Source organism: Hesperophylax consimilis, chromosome 12 (assembly GCF_061612785.1).
Source record: "Hesperophylax consimilis isolate HC1 chromosome 12, BYU_Hcon_1.0, whole genome shotgun sequence".
NCBI lineage: Eukaryota > Metazoa > Arthropoda > Insecta > Trichoptera > Limnephilidae > Hesperophylax > Hesperophylax consimilis.
This window is the reverse complement of record NC_142847.1, coordinates 16196394-16218204: the sequence shown is the minus strand read 5'-3', so window position 1 is coordinate 16218204 and position 21811 is coordinate 16196394. Positions and strand designations below refer to the sequence as shown.

The 21811-nt window shown below is 30.4% G+C and overlaps 1 protein-coding gene across 2 annotated transcripts in view; it reads right to left on the bottom strand.

The window, feature by feature from the left end:
* The window catches only part of LOC149419235 (dietary and metabolic glutamate transporter-like), a 152929-nt gene that overhangs the window by 13377 nt on the left and 117741 nt on the right, over positions 1-21811 (bottom strand). For both annotated transcript variants that reach the window (XM_089638166.1, XM_089638167.1), the window contains exons 2-3: positions 6662-6780; positions 676-726 (exon numbers count right to left, since the gene is read on the bottom strand). In XM_089638166.1, the coding sequence (XP_089494292.1) occupies positions 676-726; positions 6662-6780 (170 nt within the window). The remainder of the gene's footprint in view (positions 1-675; positions 727-6661; positions 6781-21811) is intronic.

The window sequence follows — 21811 nt, the reverse complement described above, 5'->3', positions numbered from 1 at the left end:
TTGTTTGAAAAATATCGTGACACTTTCTAAAATGATACCTTTTTTTACCTATCTTTTATTGAAATGCAATTCATGAATCTGAAAGTTTTTGCGCTCCAATGGGATAAAAAAAGGAACCAGAAGAGTTTAAAATACTAATATAAACAGGACAAGAAGTGGCCATTTCGGAGTCCTTGTAAATGATACAGAAAGGCATTTTAACCTTCCTCTTTCCCATCTCCTTCTGCTCTCCTCCACAAACATACCCCAATTGGGGTTCCCAAAAAATTGTAAGTTGATACTTTAGTGTGTTATTCATACTGCATAATTAAAAAATAATAATTTATTGGTAACCTATTTCTTTCAAAAGTCTTCTGTTAACCTTAACGAAATTGTATAATACTGTATTTAACCTTTATTTACCTGTTATATATTTACCTTTCCCATTGAGACATTTTGGTTTCATCGTTTATCGAGATAAATAAACAAACGACAACAAAAAATAATTAATTCCTAATTCTCGCACAAGAAGGCCATTCCTAAGACTACATATTATATATGTCATGTAACGTTTTCTAAACAATTTTACAAAGTATTTCCAAGCACATCGCAGTAAGTAAAGCAAGTTCCAGATGACATTTGCGCATGGTATATATATCTAGTCATTAAGCAATTTGCATTCAAAACTATACTTACATCTCCTTTCCAACAGCCATCGTCATTGCAGATTATGTCTGCGTCTTCAGTCTGAAAAAAAAACAATAAATCTATTAATTATCAAATATTTTGTAAAAACTTCAAAGGTTCAAACATAAGTAGCATCGAGTGTATATGTTATCTTTTGTATACATCTTATGAGTTTCAAAGATAATTAGCATCGAGTGTATAAGTTATATTTTGTATACATATAATGAGGTTCAAAGATAAGTAGAATCGATTGTATATGTTATCTTTTGTATACATTTAATGAGGTTCAAAGATAAGTAGCATCAAGTGTATGTGTTATCTTTTGTATACATTTATTGAGGTTCAAAGATAAGTAGCATCGAGTGTATATGTTATCTTTTGTATACATCTTATGAGTTTCAAAGATAAGTAGAATCGATTGTATATGTTATCTTTTTTATACATTTAATGAGGTTCAAAGATAAGTAGAATCGATTGTATATGTTATCTTTTGTATACATTTAATGAGGTTCAAAGATAAGTAGCATCGAGTGTATGTGTTATCTTTTGTATACATTTATTGAGGTTCAAAGACATGTAGCATCGAGTTTATCTGTTATCTTTCGTAAGCATTTATTGAGGTTCAAAGAGAAGTAGCATCGAGTGTATTCGTTATCTTATATCTTCGGGTTGATTAATTTATTTTAATCTTGATTAATAGAAATCATTATTATTTTATGAAAACTTGAAAGCACTGCAGACTTTTCGCATAAACAATAAATCCTCGACCTGACATAAATTTTTAACATTTTTTTCCTCATTTTCTGTCCGTTGTGTTTATGCCTATAATTTGAAGCTCTCAACATACAGTGGGTTGCCATATTAATAGGGACACCTATGGAAAATGTGTTTTTCACACTTTGTGTTCATAAAACAAAGATGTTTATAATTTTAGGTGCGGTTATTATTATTTATTAACAAGGACATTGAATTTTGAAAATTATATACACTGTATTTGTCCTTAATCTGCGATTATTTTATTTTTTTATCATTTTTAAACATTATCGAACAAAAAGTTAATATTTCGTAATTTCGCCTTTAGCCGCAATAACAGCTTGTACACGCCGTGGTATACTATCAATGCACAATTTTGCAGTAATCTTTAGTTCCGGAGAATGATGTCACACCCGGATGAGGGTTTCGATGAGCTGCTGCTTCGTTGTGACCACCTCCTTGGCAATCTCCCTCTTGGTGAGCTCCTACAGGTTTTCAAAAGGGTTCATGTTAGGGGAATTCCCCGGCAAAGGTAAAACCGGCACATTTTTTTCAGCCAGGAGTGCAGTGACAGTCCTGGCTTTATGACAGGGTGTGGAGTTGTGCATATAAACGTATTCCTGGCCACCGGGGAACCATTCTCCGACTTGAGGCAGTAATCGATTTTCCAGTATTTGTCTGTACTGATCCTGCCTCATAGTCCCTTGCACGATGTGGAGGCGCCCCATCCCTTTGGAAGAGATGACTGACCACACCATGATACTGGTAGGGTGTTTGATCGTCTCTACAAGGCAGTCCGGATTAAATTTCTCTCCTGGGCGTCGTCGGACGAACGATGATTTATCCAACAAAATTTGGAATATGGACTCGTCAGAGAAGCACACCTAAAAAAAGGCCATAATCAAACTAATGGAATTTTTTTAAATTTTGATAACCACAAAATTGTTAATTACCATATTCTTGTTCTCTAGTCGTGTTTTGGTGTGCGTTGGCCCATTCCAGTAGTTTTTTCCTCATATCTACTGTAAGGCGAGGTTTTTTAGCTGGCCGATGACCAATGAGGTTCTCCTCAGCCAATCTCCTCTGGACTCTCCTTTGGGAAAGTTCGATATCATCTTCGTTGATCATCAAGGTCAGACGAGCCACACTCTTTTTGCGGTTTTGGAGACAGATGTCTTTGATTTTGTGGTCAGTACGAGATGTAGTGATTGGTTTTCTGCCACATTTCCCATTGTGATTCAATTCAAGGGGCAGGTTTTGATTGATTTTCTAATTTATCCTGTTAACCACAGACTTTAAAATACCTGTAATAGTTGCTTTTTCCCTTTGGAAAGTTGAATGTTTAACAATAGTGTCTTCACTTCCGCACATTTTCTTGGGGACGTGTCTGAAGACCTAGCCATACTGAAAAAACAGAACATTGGACTCAATATAGAAAAACTATTCACTGAAATAAGATATGAAAAAAAAATAATAAATTAATAGATAATTAATAATTACTTACATTTTTGTACAGCTAAACTGTTAAAACTCTTAAATATAATTATTATGTATATTTATTTACAAGAACTTCAATCACGAATTTTCACAAAAATGCTGGCCACATGGAAAAAACCTTAAATTTTCGAGGGATGTGGCACTTTGCGAGTGTTGCCACTTCTTAAAAGTATCAGTGGTGATACCAGCAACAAAAATAACGAAGGAATGGCCATCATATGCAAGTTATTTAGAAGTAGAGACAACGTAAACATAAAAATCAGGAAATATTAGAACTGTCCCTATTAATATGGCAACCCACTGTAAGTAGTTCTATTATAAGCAATTGAGCTTTGCAAAATACATTAAGCTATCAAAAATAAAACACAGTGCCATTATGTTTCTTCCGTACTATACAATAAATGATTCAAAGGATATAAAATAAATTCCAAAAAATGGTGATGAAATTCTCGCAAGGCCTGGTAATAATATCTTATAGTTATGCTACTCACATTTACTAGCATAACTAAATTGTCTCAGTTAGAATTATATCAGATTAATTCTTGCAAGGCCTGGTAATAATATCTTCTAGTTATGCTACACTCATTTAGTAGTATAACTAAATTGCTCCAGTTAGAATTATATCAGATTAATTATTGCAAGGCCAGGTAATAACATCTTATAGTTTTGCTACTCATTTACTAGCATTATTACTAAATTGCCACAGTTAGAATTATATCAGATTAATTATTGCAAGGCCTGGTAATAATCTTCTAGTTATGCTACACTCATATTCTAGTATTACTAAATTGCTCCAGTTAGAAGCATATCAGATTAATTCTTGTAAGGCCTTGTAATGATATCTTCTAGTTATGCCACATCATTGCACCAGATAGAATTTTAGCAGATTAATTTTTCATCTATATTAATTATCGGTTTTTTTCTTCCTTCCTCGAAACAATACATAGCTATCTTCGGAAAATTCTAATATTTTCTTCTTGAGTAAACGACTTAAGAATAATAATTATGGTCTGAAATACAAGATAATCACATCTGTTCGTTAGTTATTCGATCTCTAAAACGAGACTTGAGATCTTACGAACATCATTCGTTGTGACAAAGGATGTTAACCACAAACAATCACCTGACCACAACAAACAATGATAGTGTCTTGATGTGCAACTAATCAGGTACCCACCAAATACATTTATTACGTTCATAATTATGACTTATCATGTCTAACACTGATATTAACTAACTTATCCAACATACTAGTACTGTTTTAGGTTAAGTGTGCGTTAGTCCTGCGTGAAATCTGAATCAACGAACTCGAATTTGCTTTGAATTTAAAAAGAACTGATATGTGAATAATCAAGACAAGAGATACAGTACTTATTATTTTGATTAATGAATTTTTAAAATTGGAACTGATTTGTCACGAATTCAGAGTATCCCATGATTTTTCTCGGGCCTTAAAAATATTTTCGGTGTTTCCTGCGAACTCTGGTTCAATTATACAACAAGTATTTCCTATTATACAATATATTTAACAGAAAATTATTTTAATTGTGGCATTATCAAAATTGTAACTGATTTGTCAAGAATTCGAACCACCCCGTGAGTTTTCACTGGCCTGCGCTAGTTTAAAATAATAACCATTGAGGTTTGTCCAGTAATAAATAAAATTATTTGTAGTCGTAGAAAAAAAATTTTGAAAAATGCTAAAATGTTCAGGATTTTTTCCTAAATGCTGAAACCGACCTTCCTGAAATTTCGAAGATTCACACATATTCAAATCTTTAGATAGGCAGGAATCCGTAAGAAATTAATCGTCAATCAATATTAAAGATTAATTTCTTACGGATTCCTGCCTATCTAAAGATTTGAATCTTCAAAAATGCTTTATTTTTCATAAAATACATAATTAACATATTAGGTATACCTACCGATAAATGATAAAACACGTCCATAGCAAGGGAAGAAATCAATATACAATAAATTGAATAATTCCTAAAGGATTACATGAAATCATATCTACATGGACGATATCTATTTATAAGAATGTGGGACTATTTAATATTTCTATTTTTGAAACTGACAATTCATGGTGGAATTCCATTATAATATATTATAATAAAACAAATAATATAAAACTTTTCTTCTACTTTAATTTTACTGACCGTAACCGGTTTGAGCTCGTTTAAGCCATCTTCAGAATGGTACAAATTATTCTTAGTCTACGTCTTTTATACATAGTGTTATCTTTGTATTAACGTTTCTAAAAGTGGGAAATTAAGATCAACATCATCTTTTCGATATTCACGTGTTAGAAGTGGGAACATTAGATTATCTATTCTTTTGTTGTCCCTCTCTAAACAAATATTCTCTGTTCTATCAAGCCTTATCTAAAATTTCCTCCCTTCCATTCAAGATCTCATCTCGTTAGAATTCGACTCCAATCTTCCATATAATTTTGAAATATGCCAATTAAAATTAAAATAATAAATAAATTCATCACCCTCCCTTTCTTCATAATTTGAAATGATGACCTGGAACACACTTGGAGGGTGAAAGTCAGAAAAAAAGTTTAAAAAAAAACTTACTTTTGTTCGTAATAATATTGCAATAAACATGTTTGTTTTTCAGAATTTATGAACAAACATATATTTAAATTTTCTTGTTGAGTTAACTCGAATGCACTTGCGTTGTTATATACATACATGCATGCAACTGAACATACTTTTTTTAAATTTATTTATTTATTTATACGCCCATTGGGCTTTTACATACATAGTTCATAAAAAAAATAATATTCTGAAGATTGTAAGTTCAAAAAGTATTAGTAAAAATACATATAACCATATCCATTATGGTTCCATGTTAACTCAACACAGTGACAATTCAACACACTTTTAAAAAGTGATATAAAGTCATTAGAAACTATAAAAAAAAATTAAACCTAACCTAACCTACTTAACCCAGTTAATAAAGTTTTTGTTTCATCATTTTCCATGACTTTATATAACTTTTTAAAGATGTGATGAATTATTATTTTGATGATTTATCCGGTCACTACTCATTATATACAACAAAAACAATGCTACATCAGCATCAATAAAATTTATTTATGCATTTAATACATGTTTCTGGAACATAGTTTCCTACGCTTTACTGCTTTTAAAAGTTATTGGATATGTTCTTGTAGTTACAGAATAAAATATTAAATAAAGTACATAGTGAAGAATAAATTATTACGAATGTCAATTCCACAAAAGGATAGCGTAGTGCTTTGCTAACACTACCATTCGTATGTATTTTCTTATTTTTTTACATAAACTCCACACAGGAGGTCCTGAGGAAGACAATATCCATCGACGCTTATGACATATTTAGGGGTGCTGTGTAGATGGTCGTTTTGAGGATATGATAGAGTGAGCAATGTGAACATGGGTGTTTTAGAAGTGAAGAAACACAGAGGTCCGCAAATCATTCCCCAGTCGAAGTGTTGAACTCAAGAATGATTCGAAGAAACCTCTCTCTTGTGACAAATGTTGGGCGCGCATTTGGCGTCGTTCCCAATGATACACTGATGCCAAAAGGATCAATCAAGCTTATTCCTCAGAGCACATTCCATTAAAATACCGGTAGAACAGCAGCATTGACACCTGTGCTCTAAATTGTAAACCGTTGGGGGAGTATATTAATTATCGGAATGCCTCTTGTAGAAGAATTGATCTAAATAATTTTTAAAAATATTTGAACTTACGTCATTTCTGTACACCATTTCCGTGATGGCCAAGTTGAGGCAGACCCTCATGGTGTATGCATTGGCTATGGCCAGGAACCCCATGATGGCGAACACCCATCTTTGTGGTATTATAAAAACTGAAACAAACAACAAAACATCATTAGTTTGTGCGATAGACGAAAACAGGATATTCTCACAAATAATGCTTTTTTTGTCACTACTTTTGTAACTAAACTAAAATCAAAACTCACTATTCCAATTTAAAATGATCAGCGAAGTAGACATTTTAAACAAAATTGAAAATATGAAAGGAGGGTCGACTCCAGGTTATGACAATATAACAGTACAAATTTAAAAATCTATTAAAAACCATGTGATAAAACAATTCACCTAATTAATATAAGTCTCAAAAATGGAATATTTCCGTCTAATTTTAAGAAAAAAATTATTTCACCTATACTTAAAAGTGGAAATACTAAAAATGTAACAAATTGTCGACCAATTTCCCTCATTTCAAATATAGGCAAAAAATACTAAAATCTCAACTAATGGAATTTGTTGAAAACAACAAAATACTTCACAACAACCAATACGGATTCCGAAAAGCGCGAGGCACAGAAGATGCAATTGCAAATCTCACATCACGCATATACGAAAGCCTAGACATTAACAAAAATGTGCTGGTATTTTCATAGATCTGAGAAAAGCTTTCGACAGTATATCCCACACAAAACTTATGAAAAAAATAGATAATCTGAACATTAAAAAGAATGTAGTAAATTGGATAAAAAGCTACCTAAATAATCACCCTCAATATGTCAAAATAAACAATGTATATAGCGATGAAGATACATCTAATTATGGAATCCCACAAGGTACGGTACTGGGTACAATATTATTTATCTTATATGTAAAAGGGAGACTTTCTCAAATACTTCATGGTAATGTAACCTCTTATGCTGACGATACAGTCATCATTGAAAGTGACAATACATGGGAATTAGTAAAACTAAGAGCAACAGAAGATATAAATACTCTTAAATACTGGTTTGACATAAACTTACTCTAATCTCTAAATAGCGAAAAAACTCACGTTATACCATTTGCAATACAATCAAATGACGTTCCACAAAATTTTGACATAATTATACATGACAATTTAAAAACACATAATAAAAAAACTGTACCTACAATAAACTGTTCCACATTGAAAATTTCAAATAAAATTAAATACTTAGGAATAATAATAGACAAAAACCTAAACTGAAAATATCAAATCAACTAAACCGTCACCATAATAAAAAAAAATTATATATTTTTGAAACAATACCCTGTAATCAGCTGGGGAGCTGCATATAAAACAAATCTACTCCCTGTTAAAATTGTACAATGTCTAATTATAAAAATAATTTTGAAAAAACCAAGAGATTATCCAACACACCTCATTTTTGAAGAATTTAAAGTATTAAAATTTAATGATCATGTCCAAAAAAACATTATAATTCAAATAATAAAAGAAAAACAAAAACACAGCTTTTTAACTGAAAGTCGTACTCGTCAAAAACATATATTTCCAACACAAAAATGTAACGCCACTTTTGCTCAACATCATTACATATATATAGGGAAAAAATACTTCAACAGCCTAAATTTTAATATTCATAATTCATCATAATTGCAAATTAATATTCTTCATCTTGATGCTCACAGCTCTTCTAGACACAAGCCCCAGCTTCTATAGAAGAGGAACGTTAGAAAAATCAAATGCAGTGAAAACTGAGTTTATGAACGATTAATTAATGATCATAAATAATAACGATTATACTCTGTAAATTGATTAATTATTTAATTATTTTAATAAAGAATGAAACAAATAATAATAATAATATTTGGATGATTTATATAGCACCGTTTTTTGTCTAGGCACTGTACAAAAATATGATACAATTCAACTATCTATCTTATTAATAACTACAGACTAGTGAACTATTATCAATTTATCAAAAAAAAATTAAAAAAGTAATTTTATTCATTTTTTAATTAGCATTTCAATATGACCAAATTAAATATTCTAATTAAACTGACTTTCAACATTACAAATATATAATTTCTAATTAAACTACCTTTCAACAAATACATAATATATTATATTCCAAAACAACGTTATCAAAATAAATTAATAAAATATACCTTTAAATATTTTTTTATTTTCAAACGAATGTCAAATATTGTTGTTTACCTTGGTTACTGGATTCATCAAATATATTTTTTTAAATCTTATTTATTTATCTTAATATCCTATGGCTTAAAATGGCATTTTATTTATTGTGTTATCTAATATACTTATCTTCAAATATGTATATGTTTTGGGATCAAAGCTGATCCTTTTCTATCTGATATAACAAAAAATAATCATAGAACAAATGCAAAGCATATGCCGTGACTATCGTTGCTAAGCAACTTATAATGTTTTTCATTAATTCATTTAACACTTAAAAAAATTACAATTTTTTTCTTCATTGATAAAAATTATTGAACACGTTCAACAATATTAATATTGGAGTCTACAATTCTAAAAAACACTAAAGATTTTTTTAATAGTTTGTAAATATTGTGAACACGCTTATTATCTTTATTTATTTGACAAGCACTCCCTTAAAATCCGAAGTAACAGTATTATTTTTAAACGTTTTTGTTTGCTGTCTTGAGTAACCAGCATAATATATACTACTTTAGTCAAAGTTAAATAAAGGCCGAGACTTTTTAACCGAGCCTGAACCGATCAAGGTTTACCGATTACCGATATCATCCGGGTTACTGATAATTTCTTATCATTTTCTTAACATTTGGAAAATATTAAGTCAAGAATAATTTAGTAGTTTCTTCAACTAATAAAGCAACGTCTCTCATTGTGTAAATAACGTTAAGACTACACTCTGAAATATTACAACAACTATTCAATTTGTGTGACATGACATCGCTCTTAAAACGATTATTACAATCGATTATCAGACAAGCAATTATTTACACAAGGCCTAGAAAAAATATTGGACTCACTAATTATGTCTATGAGATTAAATGTTGAAAATTCCAACAGATATTAATTCACATTGTTTAATTACATCTCCACTCAGACTTTAATCTGTATCGTTTTGGAGTGCTCCAGTCATAAAAATTTTACGCGTTAGGATTAAAAAAACAACTCCTACGTCAGAACTCATGATAGACGGCGTGAATTACCTACGTTTTGTATTTAATACACAATCTACGGTGTATACGTTAATCCCCAAGGTACGCAAATTGCGATGGACAATAGATATTAAAACAATTCAATCAATAAAATCAATCAAAAACGACAATCAATCCGAATTTAATCTTTAGATTAGATATATTATAAACAAAATTTTAGTAATCCCTTAATTGAATTTGTTGTCATGAAGGCGAGAATGATTGTTATCTTTTTTTTCTGAATAGCATGGTCATATTTTAAACAATTTTGGCTAAAGCGTTTTTGTGGTACAAAGATATTTTAATGTCAAAATTATTATTTAGTTGAGGCATCTATATACCATTCATTTACCAGAGCCCCAAGAATCTATCAAATTTATCAGGTTGTTAAAAAAATATTATGAATAATATTCCTTAGTTTATTATCAGTCGTTTTGCGTTCTCAATGAACTCTTTGGTGAAGGAACGATTGGTGGCAATCAAGTTCAATTGTTTCTATACCGGTCGGATTTTTAAAAAAGAAGGACGAAGAGTAATAAGATATTTGTAATTGATAATGAAGGCTTAAATATGGCTACTTTGTGGTACTTGTTCGTTATACCTAAAGACACACAACATAAACGTAGATCAAACTGACAGTTTTTGCGTGGCTGTAGTAACATGTTCAAAATTCCATTTTACATTCCCCTTTTGACCTAACTTATCATAACCCACCAATTTATTTATTTTATTTGTATTTATTTATTTAGAATGATTTGTATTGACAATTAATGTTTTATTTTTTTAGAATGTTTGCCACAAATTTTTGTATTTCTAAAACTCAACAGTTTACAATAATGGGATGGTCCGATGCTCTGTAGGGAACCCGCTTGCACAAGGTTGGTGGAAACTGTGCACCCTTGAGTTTAAGTTTAGACTTAAGGAATTCAATACTTCGTTTGTGTGAAAGCACTATGAAACAATAATAATATGATTGTATTAATTATACTTATATCACTTGGATATTACACAGGTTGTCTCACAATCAATCTACGTTTGGTTGCAATATTCGGTGTGTTAGTATATTATTTTTGTGAGTATAAAGAAGTATGGGTTTTAAGTATAGAGTTGTTTAAGTGACACGATGTTTAGATTATTCAAAATATGATCAGAGCAATTTCTGACAGGTAATATGAATAGTATTTTCAAGTACCAATGTTCCTATTCTTTGTTATTATTATCTCATCTACTCTCTTTCGAGCAGTAAGGTTATGTTAAGTAAGGCTAACTTGGGTGAGGTTAGGTTAGGTTAGGTTTAAAAGAGAGGCACATGCAATACGATAATGAGCATGTCAATTTAGCCAAGCAAAAATTGTTGTTTTATTTTACATTTCACTTGCCAATTATTTTTAAATTTACACTGTAACAGTCATAAAATAATATTATACCGATTTGTTTTATTACTCGTACTTTCATATTTATCAGTTAAAACTGTTTTTTATTCATTCCGTAAAGAAGAAAAAACACTTATGTGCGTCAGTAACTCACGTTTTTGACGGGTAATACCCGATAGCTAATAAAAAATAATTGCGGTGATTTTCCAAATTGCCTAATTGCACATTCAGCACACATCCCAAAAGCTGACAGGAGATAAAAATCAATTGCTATTGTTTTCCTCATTGACGTGTGTCTTTATACTTTGAGTTTTGAGTGCATTGTTCCCAAAAACCCTGGCCATGAAAGGGGAACCCCTGAAGTTAATTATTTGATCCGTACGTGTACCTACGTCTCGAATACTTATTGGTATTTACAGCTGTTCGGAGCAAAACCACATCAATGGTCGATTAAAGGTTTTTCTAGCGATGATTCCGAGAAAACCGATTAGCCAATAAGTTTGTACACGTAGTTCAAGTAATCACAAGAATTGGTGCATTTGGCAAAGGCTTTGAATGCAAGTATTCTATCAATTACATTTATGACATTCAGAAAATGATTTTGATTCTTTACAACAACACTTCCGAATCAATTACGACACCAAACATGGGTGTTTTGATGAGATGATATTTAATTGTCTGATCAGATAAAAAAGTGTTGAAAAATTTTCGGAATTTTTCCATCATGTTATGAAATATGGCTTGACGCATAATTTTCAAGTGCGCAAAATATTTTCCAAAAAATAGTGTCGAAATCTACTGATAACATTATCATTAAATCATTAGATACCAACCTACCCAAAAAAATTCCTTTCAGAGCCCAAACAAGCGAAACGTTTTTTTCTTATTACTATGCATTATATATACATTTTTTCAACCATTGTTCATAAGCTCCTAATTCTTTCTTATTCTAATTCTGATAAATTTTATCTTTGCATATATTTTTGCGGTCATGTTAACGAAAAAATGTTAAAACAAGACGTTTCATTGGACGTACGAATGTAAAGTAAAGATTTACTATTTTAGACTTACTATTTTAATAACTTTACGGAGGCACTTTACAATAAAATCTAAATCGGTACACTTCTAAATGCATCTTGATACGATGAAAGTAGCAAAGGAGGTAAAAAAAAATCAACCGACGATAGAATGCGTTTCCAAAAAAACTTTTATAGCTAAGTATTTGACACAACAAAGCACTACAATGTGAGCTTCTCAAAAACTCAAAAATGTCAGTGTAACTTCGTCGTTTATAATACGAATATCTTTAAAGATAAATTACAGGGCTCTGTTCCAGAAAACAAATTTATCTAGCAAAAAACACTCCTTATTTTTGGATATATTAACAAAATTATGAATAAAAACATACCTAATTTGTTAACTATTTATTATCTGCGTCGTAAAATGCCTGAAATTTTTTAAAAATAACTAGTACTCTTTAGAAGCTTGTAAATATTATTTTAAATGTTAATAACGGTTTATGTCTTAATTGTGGAATGCAAATATTGACATAGTAGTGTTTGTATCTGCATGATACTCGTATATAAAAATATCACCATCTTTACAGAAAAACTACGTGTAGATAAGCCTTCTTCTTACAATAATGACCTTTTAGTCAATCCAATGATTTCATGTAATAGAAATGATATCTTTTGTGTTTTTGGATTATAACAAATTTTAATTTACATTTATTTTAATGAATAAGTAACTATACAAATAAAATTTCGACAGAATCAATAATTTGTTTTTTTGTTTTTCTTCAATTTATTTTTATTTAATAAATTTTAGTCGTTTTGTTCTTAAAAACTTTTATTTTATACTCGTAATGTCCCTAAACTTGTTAATTTTTTTTATGTAGAAACAGATAATGAATTATAAAAATAAATAGCAAATGTAAATTATAAAATAAAACTCTTAAAAAAATGTATTTATTCGAATCTGCTTAAATCCTTGATAATCCGAATTGGCGAAAGTTTGCTATAGTCTTTTTTACAATACAAAAATATATGGTTTCCAATAATTATCTTAACTTTACAGCATAATAGGGAGATCCGACGTCATGAAATCTACACAAATCTTTCCTGCGGGAATTCCTAGATCAATGACAGTTCGCAATGTCATTTCCTTCAAGAGCTATTGAGCTTTTAAATTTAGATATGTTAAATATTAATCAAGACGCCAATGTGTGTTTCGTGAATTTTAATGTAGAAAAGCTAGTAAATATCGAGGATAATTTTAATTTAAAAAGTAATTTCATAATATCTCAATAAATCTTGTGATAATACTGTGTCAGTTCAATTTAGATTAAATTAAATTCTCAATTCAGTTCAATTCAATTCAGTTCAATTCAGATTAATTCAGTTCAATTCAGTTCAATTCAGTTCAATTCAGTTCAATTGTCAGTTCAATCTATAAAATATAGAAGGGATAAATAAGTATAATTTTGATCGGAAAGTGTTTTAGAGTGAAAATAAAACTTATAAAAGATGTATTTATTGTGCGTATCACATATAATGAGGTAAAAAAAAACGCAATCGTCACCAAATATTTTATTTAAATATTAAATCAGTTAAAACACATATGCCCAAACTACGCAACATTTAAATATTACTGAATTAACACAAATAATCCATAAAATATTAATCAGTTGAAATATGCCATTTATAATTCAGCGGTTTCTGTGTTAACTCAATCGTCGTTTGTTCTAAAACATTTTGGCAGTCTTACGAAAGAATGATTGGGCAAATGCAAAGTAAATATATATTTTTAAACTGGTACTGGTATTACAGAGCCTAACCAATTTACAAAATTAATGTATGCAAATTAAACTGAATTCTTATACACGGTCTGTGTTTATTCAGTGGTTGGTTAATTGCTTGTGTTTGTATTTGTAAAGGTGTTGCAAATATTCAGAAAAAGCGTCAGATTTGTAAAAATGGCACTTAGGAGAATTTGAACAATTTTTCGATGATTTTGAATGATGATTTAATAACAGAACTTGAATAGAACCTTCACAGAACTTGAAAATAATCTTTTATATTTGATAAATTGTTCAAATTCTGTGAAAAAAACAGTATTGAGGACGGGTTGTTTCGGAGAATTTAAACAATTCATCAAATTTCAAAGTTCATTTTCAAGGTCTGTGAATGATTTTTTCAAGTTCTGTTTTTATTTCAGTTTTGTCAAGCAACTAGCCTACAATGATATAATAATAGAACTTGAATAGGAATTTCACAGAACCCGAAAATGAACGTTGAAATTTGATGAATTGTTCAAATTCTCCGAAACAATTTAGTGTGGAATATGTATGTATAAGAAACCATACAGTAGGTGCCTATATAAGAATAATATTGCACGAAATGCCTAAGAAATGAATTTCATATAAAATTAGTAAATAGTCATTATTCTCAGACTTAAAAGAAATAACAATTGTATTTACTTTGTTCGCTTACATTAAACATGATTAAATATGTACTAATCATTTTCATTATTACGTTATTTGTAGTCAACCACCTCTCAACTGAATCGATATGGTCAACTCCATAAGTTGCCTTTAATAAATGTGAATTCTTTCTTACTATCTGCGAAATGTTTTAATAACAAAGTAGCATTATAAAATTATGGTGTATACATTAGAATTATATTAATTCAATGATTATTATTTTACTTATATTTAAATATTTACACCGTTTTAAAATATTCAGTGTATACAGTGCAAACATTGTTAAATACATTGTGCTGTACAAATTGTACAGTTTTTTTTTTATCTACCATATAAATTTATAAAGATCGGTTTAATTTTATCGACATTGATTTGAACTTAGAGAGAACTTCGGAATTTCTAGAAACCATCACTCTTATTCTCCACAGAAAACATTTTTTTCAAAGAGAGCTATATAACTCTTTGTGGTAGTTATTGATAAATTAGGTTATAAGGCGAAAATGTGGCGTTTACTTATAAATTCCAGACAAAAAGTTGTGTAAATTTCACGGCAACAAAACTCAAACGTTTAACCGTTTTCTGCCCAGCGCAAACAAAATCTGTTTTATATAGATACCTAATCAATATTTAACAACGTGTCTGAATATATAATATGTTGCATTTTATAGCAAGCAACCAAATACTTGATGATAATGATAGTGACGATTATCAATGATCAGTGATATCGAAAAATTTCCGTCAATCATTCATTGCAAACCGTAACACTGACTTTCGATGCCGCTATCAATAGACAATCTTCACAATATTAATCTGGATTTCCAATATCCTCATTCCTCAGAAAATTCTGAATATATAACAATCGGAAATTCATAGCACATTTGTAATAATTGCTGTGCTACAAATATTAAAAGGCGTACCGCCGATAGATAGGTTGCAACATAGATAGTTGAAACACGGGGAGATAAGGCATGGAAGCGTGCTGATTGTCACCAAGACAAAACTACACGGAACATCAAAGCGGTGTAGACCATGAAGTGTTTAGTGTGTAGGTATATAAAGGTAATGTGCAAAGATGCGATTTGCAGTACTACTGTTTTCATACTAATACTTCTTTATGGCCCATCTCCCTTGTTTCTGTCATCTATAGATCACAACCTGCAACGGTTCAAATTAAATCGATAGGTTCTATTTTATAGTACAACCACCTGTATGCAGTTTTAGGCATTTATCTATAATCAGCCGCACCTTCCACCGCTAGTTCAATAATTACTTGATAAAGTCATTGATCTTTTTCATTGTTAGTTGGGTAGGGAATTGTTTGCATAAACCTTTTCAAGAATTAATATTATTTAATTTGATTTATTTACCTTTGTAATTTAATTGGTGGCAGTAAAGTACACGAAATGTACCAGAAGACAAGAATGTTTTAAGAGGTTGTTAATAAACTTGCTAACCTTGTTAACTACCGTAAACTTGAGCCTAGTACGATTCGGTACCCTGTTGCACTTTACTTAAAGGAAACCATAGAATAAAGAATAACACAAGATGAGATTTGTGGACGTGTTTCGTGATCCAAATATAAGCCCGATTAGAGCCTATATTTCCATAGAAAACTGTGTTCACCATGATTACGAAATTCAAATGGGATGGCGTTATACATTTTCAGTAAATGGTCTAGAACCAAAAGGTACTTAGTCAGAGGAACATTTTTTCATTAAAATTTATATGAAAGGCACTTCTTCTTACTATAGGTATCTACTAGCATAATTATACACCATTATTGTTATACTGTTATAAACATATTATATAACTATGTAAAATTATTGTTCTATGTATTAAATAATCAAAAATTTTGGTGAAATGTGCCATTTTTTTATATGAAACCAGACAAGAGTCCCAACTGCTCCCAACCGTTTGGAGCCAGTCAGACTATGGCACCCCGATTGGTGTATGTTGTGAGGTTGCGGATAGTGGGAAGGGGAAGGAGTTGGAAAGTTTTTGAAGGTGGGGAAGTACCTGGCTATTCAAATCTGGTCACCAAACACGGCCAAAAAACATTTCAAGAAACGTTTCATTTTGAATGGTGGTCTTACACCAGGGCGATACTGAAAGCATTTTCCAGTCTGGAACATGCCGCAAATATACTTTATACAGATCGAGTTAAAATTAATACAATAACTGTGTGGTATGCCTATGATTCATAATAAAAATTACTCTCATACTATGTTAGCTGTTAGAACTCTACGACACCTTTACAAACAGAAAATATTGCCGCTAACGGGGCACATTTCGAAAAGCACGGATTTTATATGCGCATGCGCTCTCGGTTTTGCGTTAAAAGGAAATAAATACATCAGAGTACCTACGTAAGATTCTTCATATGAAAACGATTTTTTAATAAATTTTATGAAAAATCTTCCGGTGCGTTTCAATGATTTGAGAAAAAGTTTTATCTTGTCTTTTCATTGACTTAACCTTTTTATTACATGTCGTAATACCATTGTCATTATTTGTCACAGCTCCAAATAAAACATTAATCCATAAGTGTCAAATGATTTTATCTTCATTAATGTGTACGAACTTAGTAGGTACTTGAAGATTAGATTAATCCAAATGTCATTTTCGATGATATACATGCTGTGCAGATCGTAAATGTGTACGACAAGCAGTAAACAAACAATGGTACCTCATCATTGAAGATTAATTGCCTAATTAGCGATTGAGTTATTTATTACTTGAAAACGTCCAATACTAATAATAGTAATAATTAATGTCAAAAGTTGTAAAATTTTATGGAGGCAAAAGGGCTTATTTATGATATGGAATTAATTTTAAAACGCGGCAAGAAGATTGAAAACTTACTGATATTGCTAATTTATTAAAAATCTCTTCAAATTATTCGTTATTCGGTTAAAAACGGGATTGCAGGCCCTTAACGAATGAATTGATAGGTTTCCTGATAAACTTTAAAATACCAATAAATTTTCACGATTTCGGAACACGTATTTTCACATTTTGTCATTATATATTATTCAGACAAACGTAAGTGAAAAGTCTTTTTATTGATCGTGTTTTATCATGGAAAACTTTTCTGTAAATATTTATCTCAATTTCTATATGTTATTGACTGTGTATCGCTCACCATACAATCCCAATAGGAATGTATGCTGAGCGATATGCTAAAATATTCCAAGCCTCGATAATATAGCGTTGTCGGTCATAGGCTTAAGCCCCCTTACTTTTAAACGTGGTGTAAATATAATGCTGCGCGTAAGATCGGAAAAGAGAAAAACTTGACTTATCACTACGGCGTTTGTATGGATAAGACGACATTAAACCAGGCTTAAGGCCGGCTTTACCATACGAGCATTGAACCGGTGTTTAAGAATCTAATTAGTAAGAAGGAAGATGTTTTAATATGTCTCATGTTTATGTATGAAAACCCGATTATTTTATATAGAATTATGCAAATATTGTAATTATAAGTTATTTTTACCTTAACGAACGTGACTTGACCAACTTCGGGTGCAAAATGTAAATTAAATATTTTGGTATTTACCAGTGTCGTAGCTACCACTGGGCCGCCTGGGCAGATGCCACTGGGGGCACATTCCAAACAAGCTCACTAAGTATTCGACAATTAATATCTAATTAATAAAAAAATATATGTTTTCTAAGAGTATTTACATTAATTTCTAAGAGGCGGGGTCCAAAAATTTTGCTACGCCACTAGTACTGACTTATGGCCACATTTTTTAATGGGATGTTCATTAGCAAACATTTTATATATAGATATTATTTTTAAAAACATGTGCTAATTTTAATAGATAAAAGCTGAACCATTGCTGTGGATCAGTCTATTTGTGCAGATAAAGAATTCTTAATTTACATAATAAATCTTTTCGTAATCCATTCCTTATTCAAATGAATATTTTTAGTTATTTATTTTACAAAGTATTCCGTCACAAGTTAGTATCATTTTTGTATTTTCCCCTCCGACCTCCGGTTCTTTCATTCCTATAATCACCAAACAGCAGGTAGACAAAATGAGGTAAGGAGTTAAAACATGATTTTATTTCTTTTTACAAAACGTTGACACTTCAAAAAAACTAAATCAAGGACAATCGCACAGAAATTTAACAAAAAGCTGTGCCAAGGATGTGAAGGACTCTATATAAATGGACATTAAAAACGTGAAGTTGGGGTAAGAGAGTACATAAACATGCACACTTATACAAAAATAATAGATTTAATACAAATTTCACGGTCCTCAAGCAAAACCCAAGGTTTGTTCTGATAAAATATAGAAACCATTCATGTATTTCTATTGCGTGAATTGTTTAATCGACCGAAACATTGAACGAATATATACCTAGTACTGTAAAAAAAAATTTATAATAATAATGTAACGATATCTGACATAAATCAATCAAACAATGTTATCTCATTAAAATATGCATTTTTTAATTAAATTGCAGTGGACTTTTGCTTGTGGCATGGTAATAAAAAAGAGAACTCAATCAATAAATGCTTCTTCCATCAAATTTATCATTTCTTTATTTTGATTATTATTAAATTAGTAGGTTGATAGATAATAATTAATCAATATATAAAAAAGTAAGGGTACAATGTGCGTGCCGCTAAAACACCGAAACGAGTCCCGGTACGATCAAGGGAGTTATATGGTGTGGTAGCCCTCTATCCCCCATCCACGAAGAAGGTTTCTGATTTTACCTGAAGGGCGTGCTTTTATAAGGGCTGAAAGTTTCGCCCTCTAGAAATTTCTAGAACAGTTCAGAACATTCTGAATGTTCCTCTTTCCTATCTTCTTCGTATTTTCACTTCCTAGCCGAACCAAATACCCTTATTAGGGGATGCCATAGTAACGCTGGTTTTGGGCAGTTGGGCCTTTTAAATGGTACTCACATAAAAAACATACCCTCATAATTATATTTGAAAACATTGCAGAATTTTTAAACGAAATTAACAGAAAATCAGAGTTCATTCAATTTTAACATTGAAATAGCAAACATAAACATTCCGAAAATCACCGTCAAATCCACCTATTTATATACGTGGATTTTATGTTGCTACTGAGGGTAGCAAAGTCCTGTTTTAACTCGACCGCCTGAGCGTTTTGCATTTCGTCTATTATTAAATTTGGGTGTTACGTTCCGGTTCCGGTTAAGGATGGTGACCGTTTTAACTTATCGTCATTTACGTAGCTATTCTGGGGAAAATAAAACTTATGGTAGATTATTTACAGCTTTCATGAAAAATTATAATGTAAGCACATCTGGTAAGACAGTACCGACAATTAACAAAAAAATAAAATTGCAAAAAACAAGTAAGTTATTACGAAAACAGATTTACTGATGCACAGCGAAAATTTATCATCGGCAGGCTACAGTTTATGAACTAAGTAGGTAGGTATTTAAGTACTCGCTTACAAATCTTGTGATTTCAGAGGAAATTTTGGTTTTGATTTATTCAATAAGAAAAAATTTAAAACATAATTTTTTTCACGCTAGGTCTACTATTCACAGAACTACTAGTAATAGCATCAATAATTAACATACTTATGGTACTCACCTGACAGTAACGAAACGTAAAGCCAATAACGACCATTTCGTTGTTTAACATTCACCGAAATGTTTTACATTGAACCCGCAGTTATCAAATTGATATCCTATGCAGAACGCAAGATCATCGGCTTTATAAATAAATACTATTATTATTTTTCAATAGGTTAATGAACGACCTTCCGACTTACAATAAAGTAATAGTGTAGGATACTTACGGTTGATCCACACAAATACGGTACAATATGCATACGTAGTATCACGCGGTACTCTAGCAAGGATGTCTAGAGTTGAAAAAACTCCAAAGATCAACGAGTTGATTACAAAACATACCTTCACTTATTTAACGTTTATCGAGGTACCTACTTGGTAATATGTTATTTATTTAGACAAATGTTAATAAGTTAGTCAATGTTTAGTAAAAATCAGATAACTACCATCTCAGAAGCTGATATTTTCCATTTGTCCTTTCAAGTCAATTTACTAAACGTATATTAGAATTTTTTATGAAAATCTTATTCATGTACCCTCTTCCCTTGCTGTGTGTAAGATAATATACGTTTTTTACTCATTTTCATTGTGTTTTTTTTTTCTTTCCTTGTTTTGCTTATCATTTTGTTAACATCAAATGTATGTATTATTTTTATTTTATTTTATTTATTTGAGGAACATAAACAGTCTTAGTAATACAATATACATAAGAGGATAACAAAAAAACAGACCAATTATTAATGTTCACAGATAGATAGTTCACTCAGCACGGGCAAGCCACCCAGTGAAGCCTACATTACTGGAAAACATAAATTGTAACAAAATAATGTACCAAATAAAAAAAATAAAAAAGATATTCAGAAACATAAAACTAACCTGTAAACTAGAATATTTAATAAAAATAGAAAAAAAAAACAGAATAAAGAAGCAAATAAGAAAAATAATAATACGAATGTAAATTCAACAAACGATAAACCTATAATATGCCTACCATAAACAGCAATAATAATACAAAATTTTATTTTATTTTATTTTTAATTTATATAATTTTTATACATGTATTTGGTTTCATTTTATATTATCTATCCAGATACTAATAATATGTGGTTTTTTATTGTTGTTTTCTTTTCTATCAATTTCACTTTATGTTTTTTAATAATAATTTATGTATATTGTTTATAATACCCATCTTAAGCGGAAACTTCACTGGTTCTTGCAACTATGTAACATATGATTATTTTAATAAAATGTGTATAGCTGTTAGTTTCCCTATAATAAACCAAAATACTATTTAATTTAAAATTTACGATGATATACTATAAGACAAAAATGGAGCTGAAAGAGAGATTTAAATATTTGATAGAAATAAATTGGAGGTACGAGAATTTTGTATTTTTATTTGTGGAAGAGAGATTTAAATATTAGATAGAAATAAATATGAGATACGAGACTTTAGGTTTTTTTGTGTAAGAGATAAATATTAATTACTGATTATTAGAATTTATTTCAGATT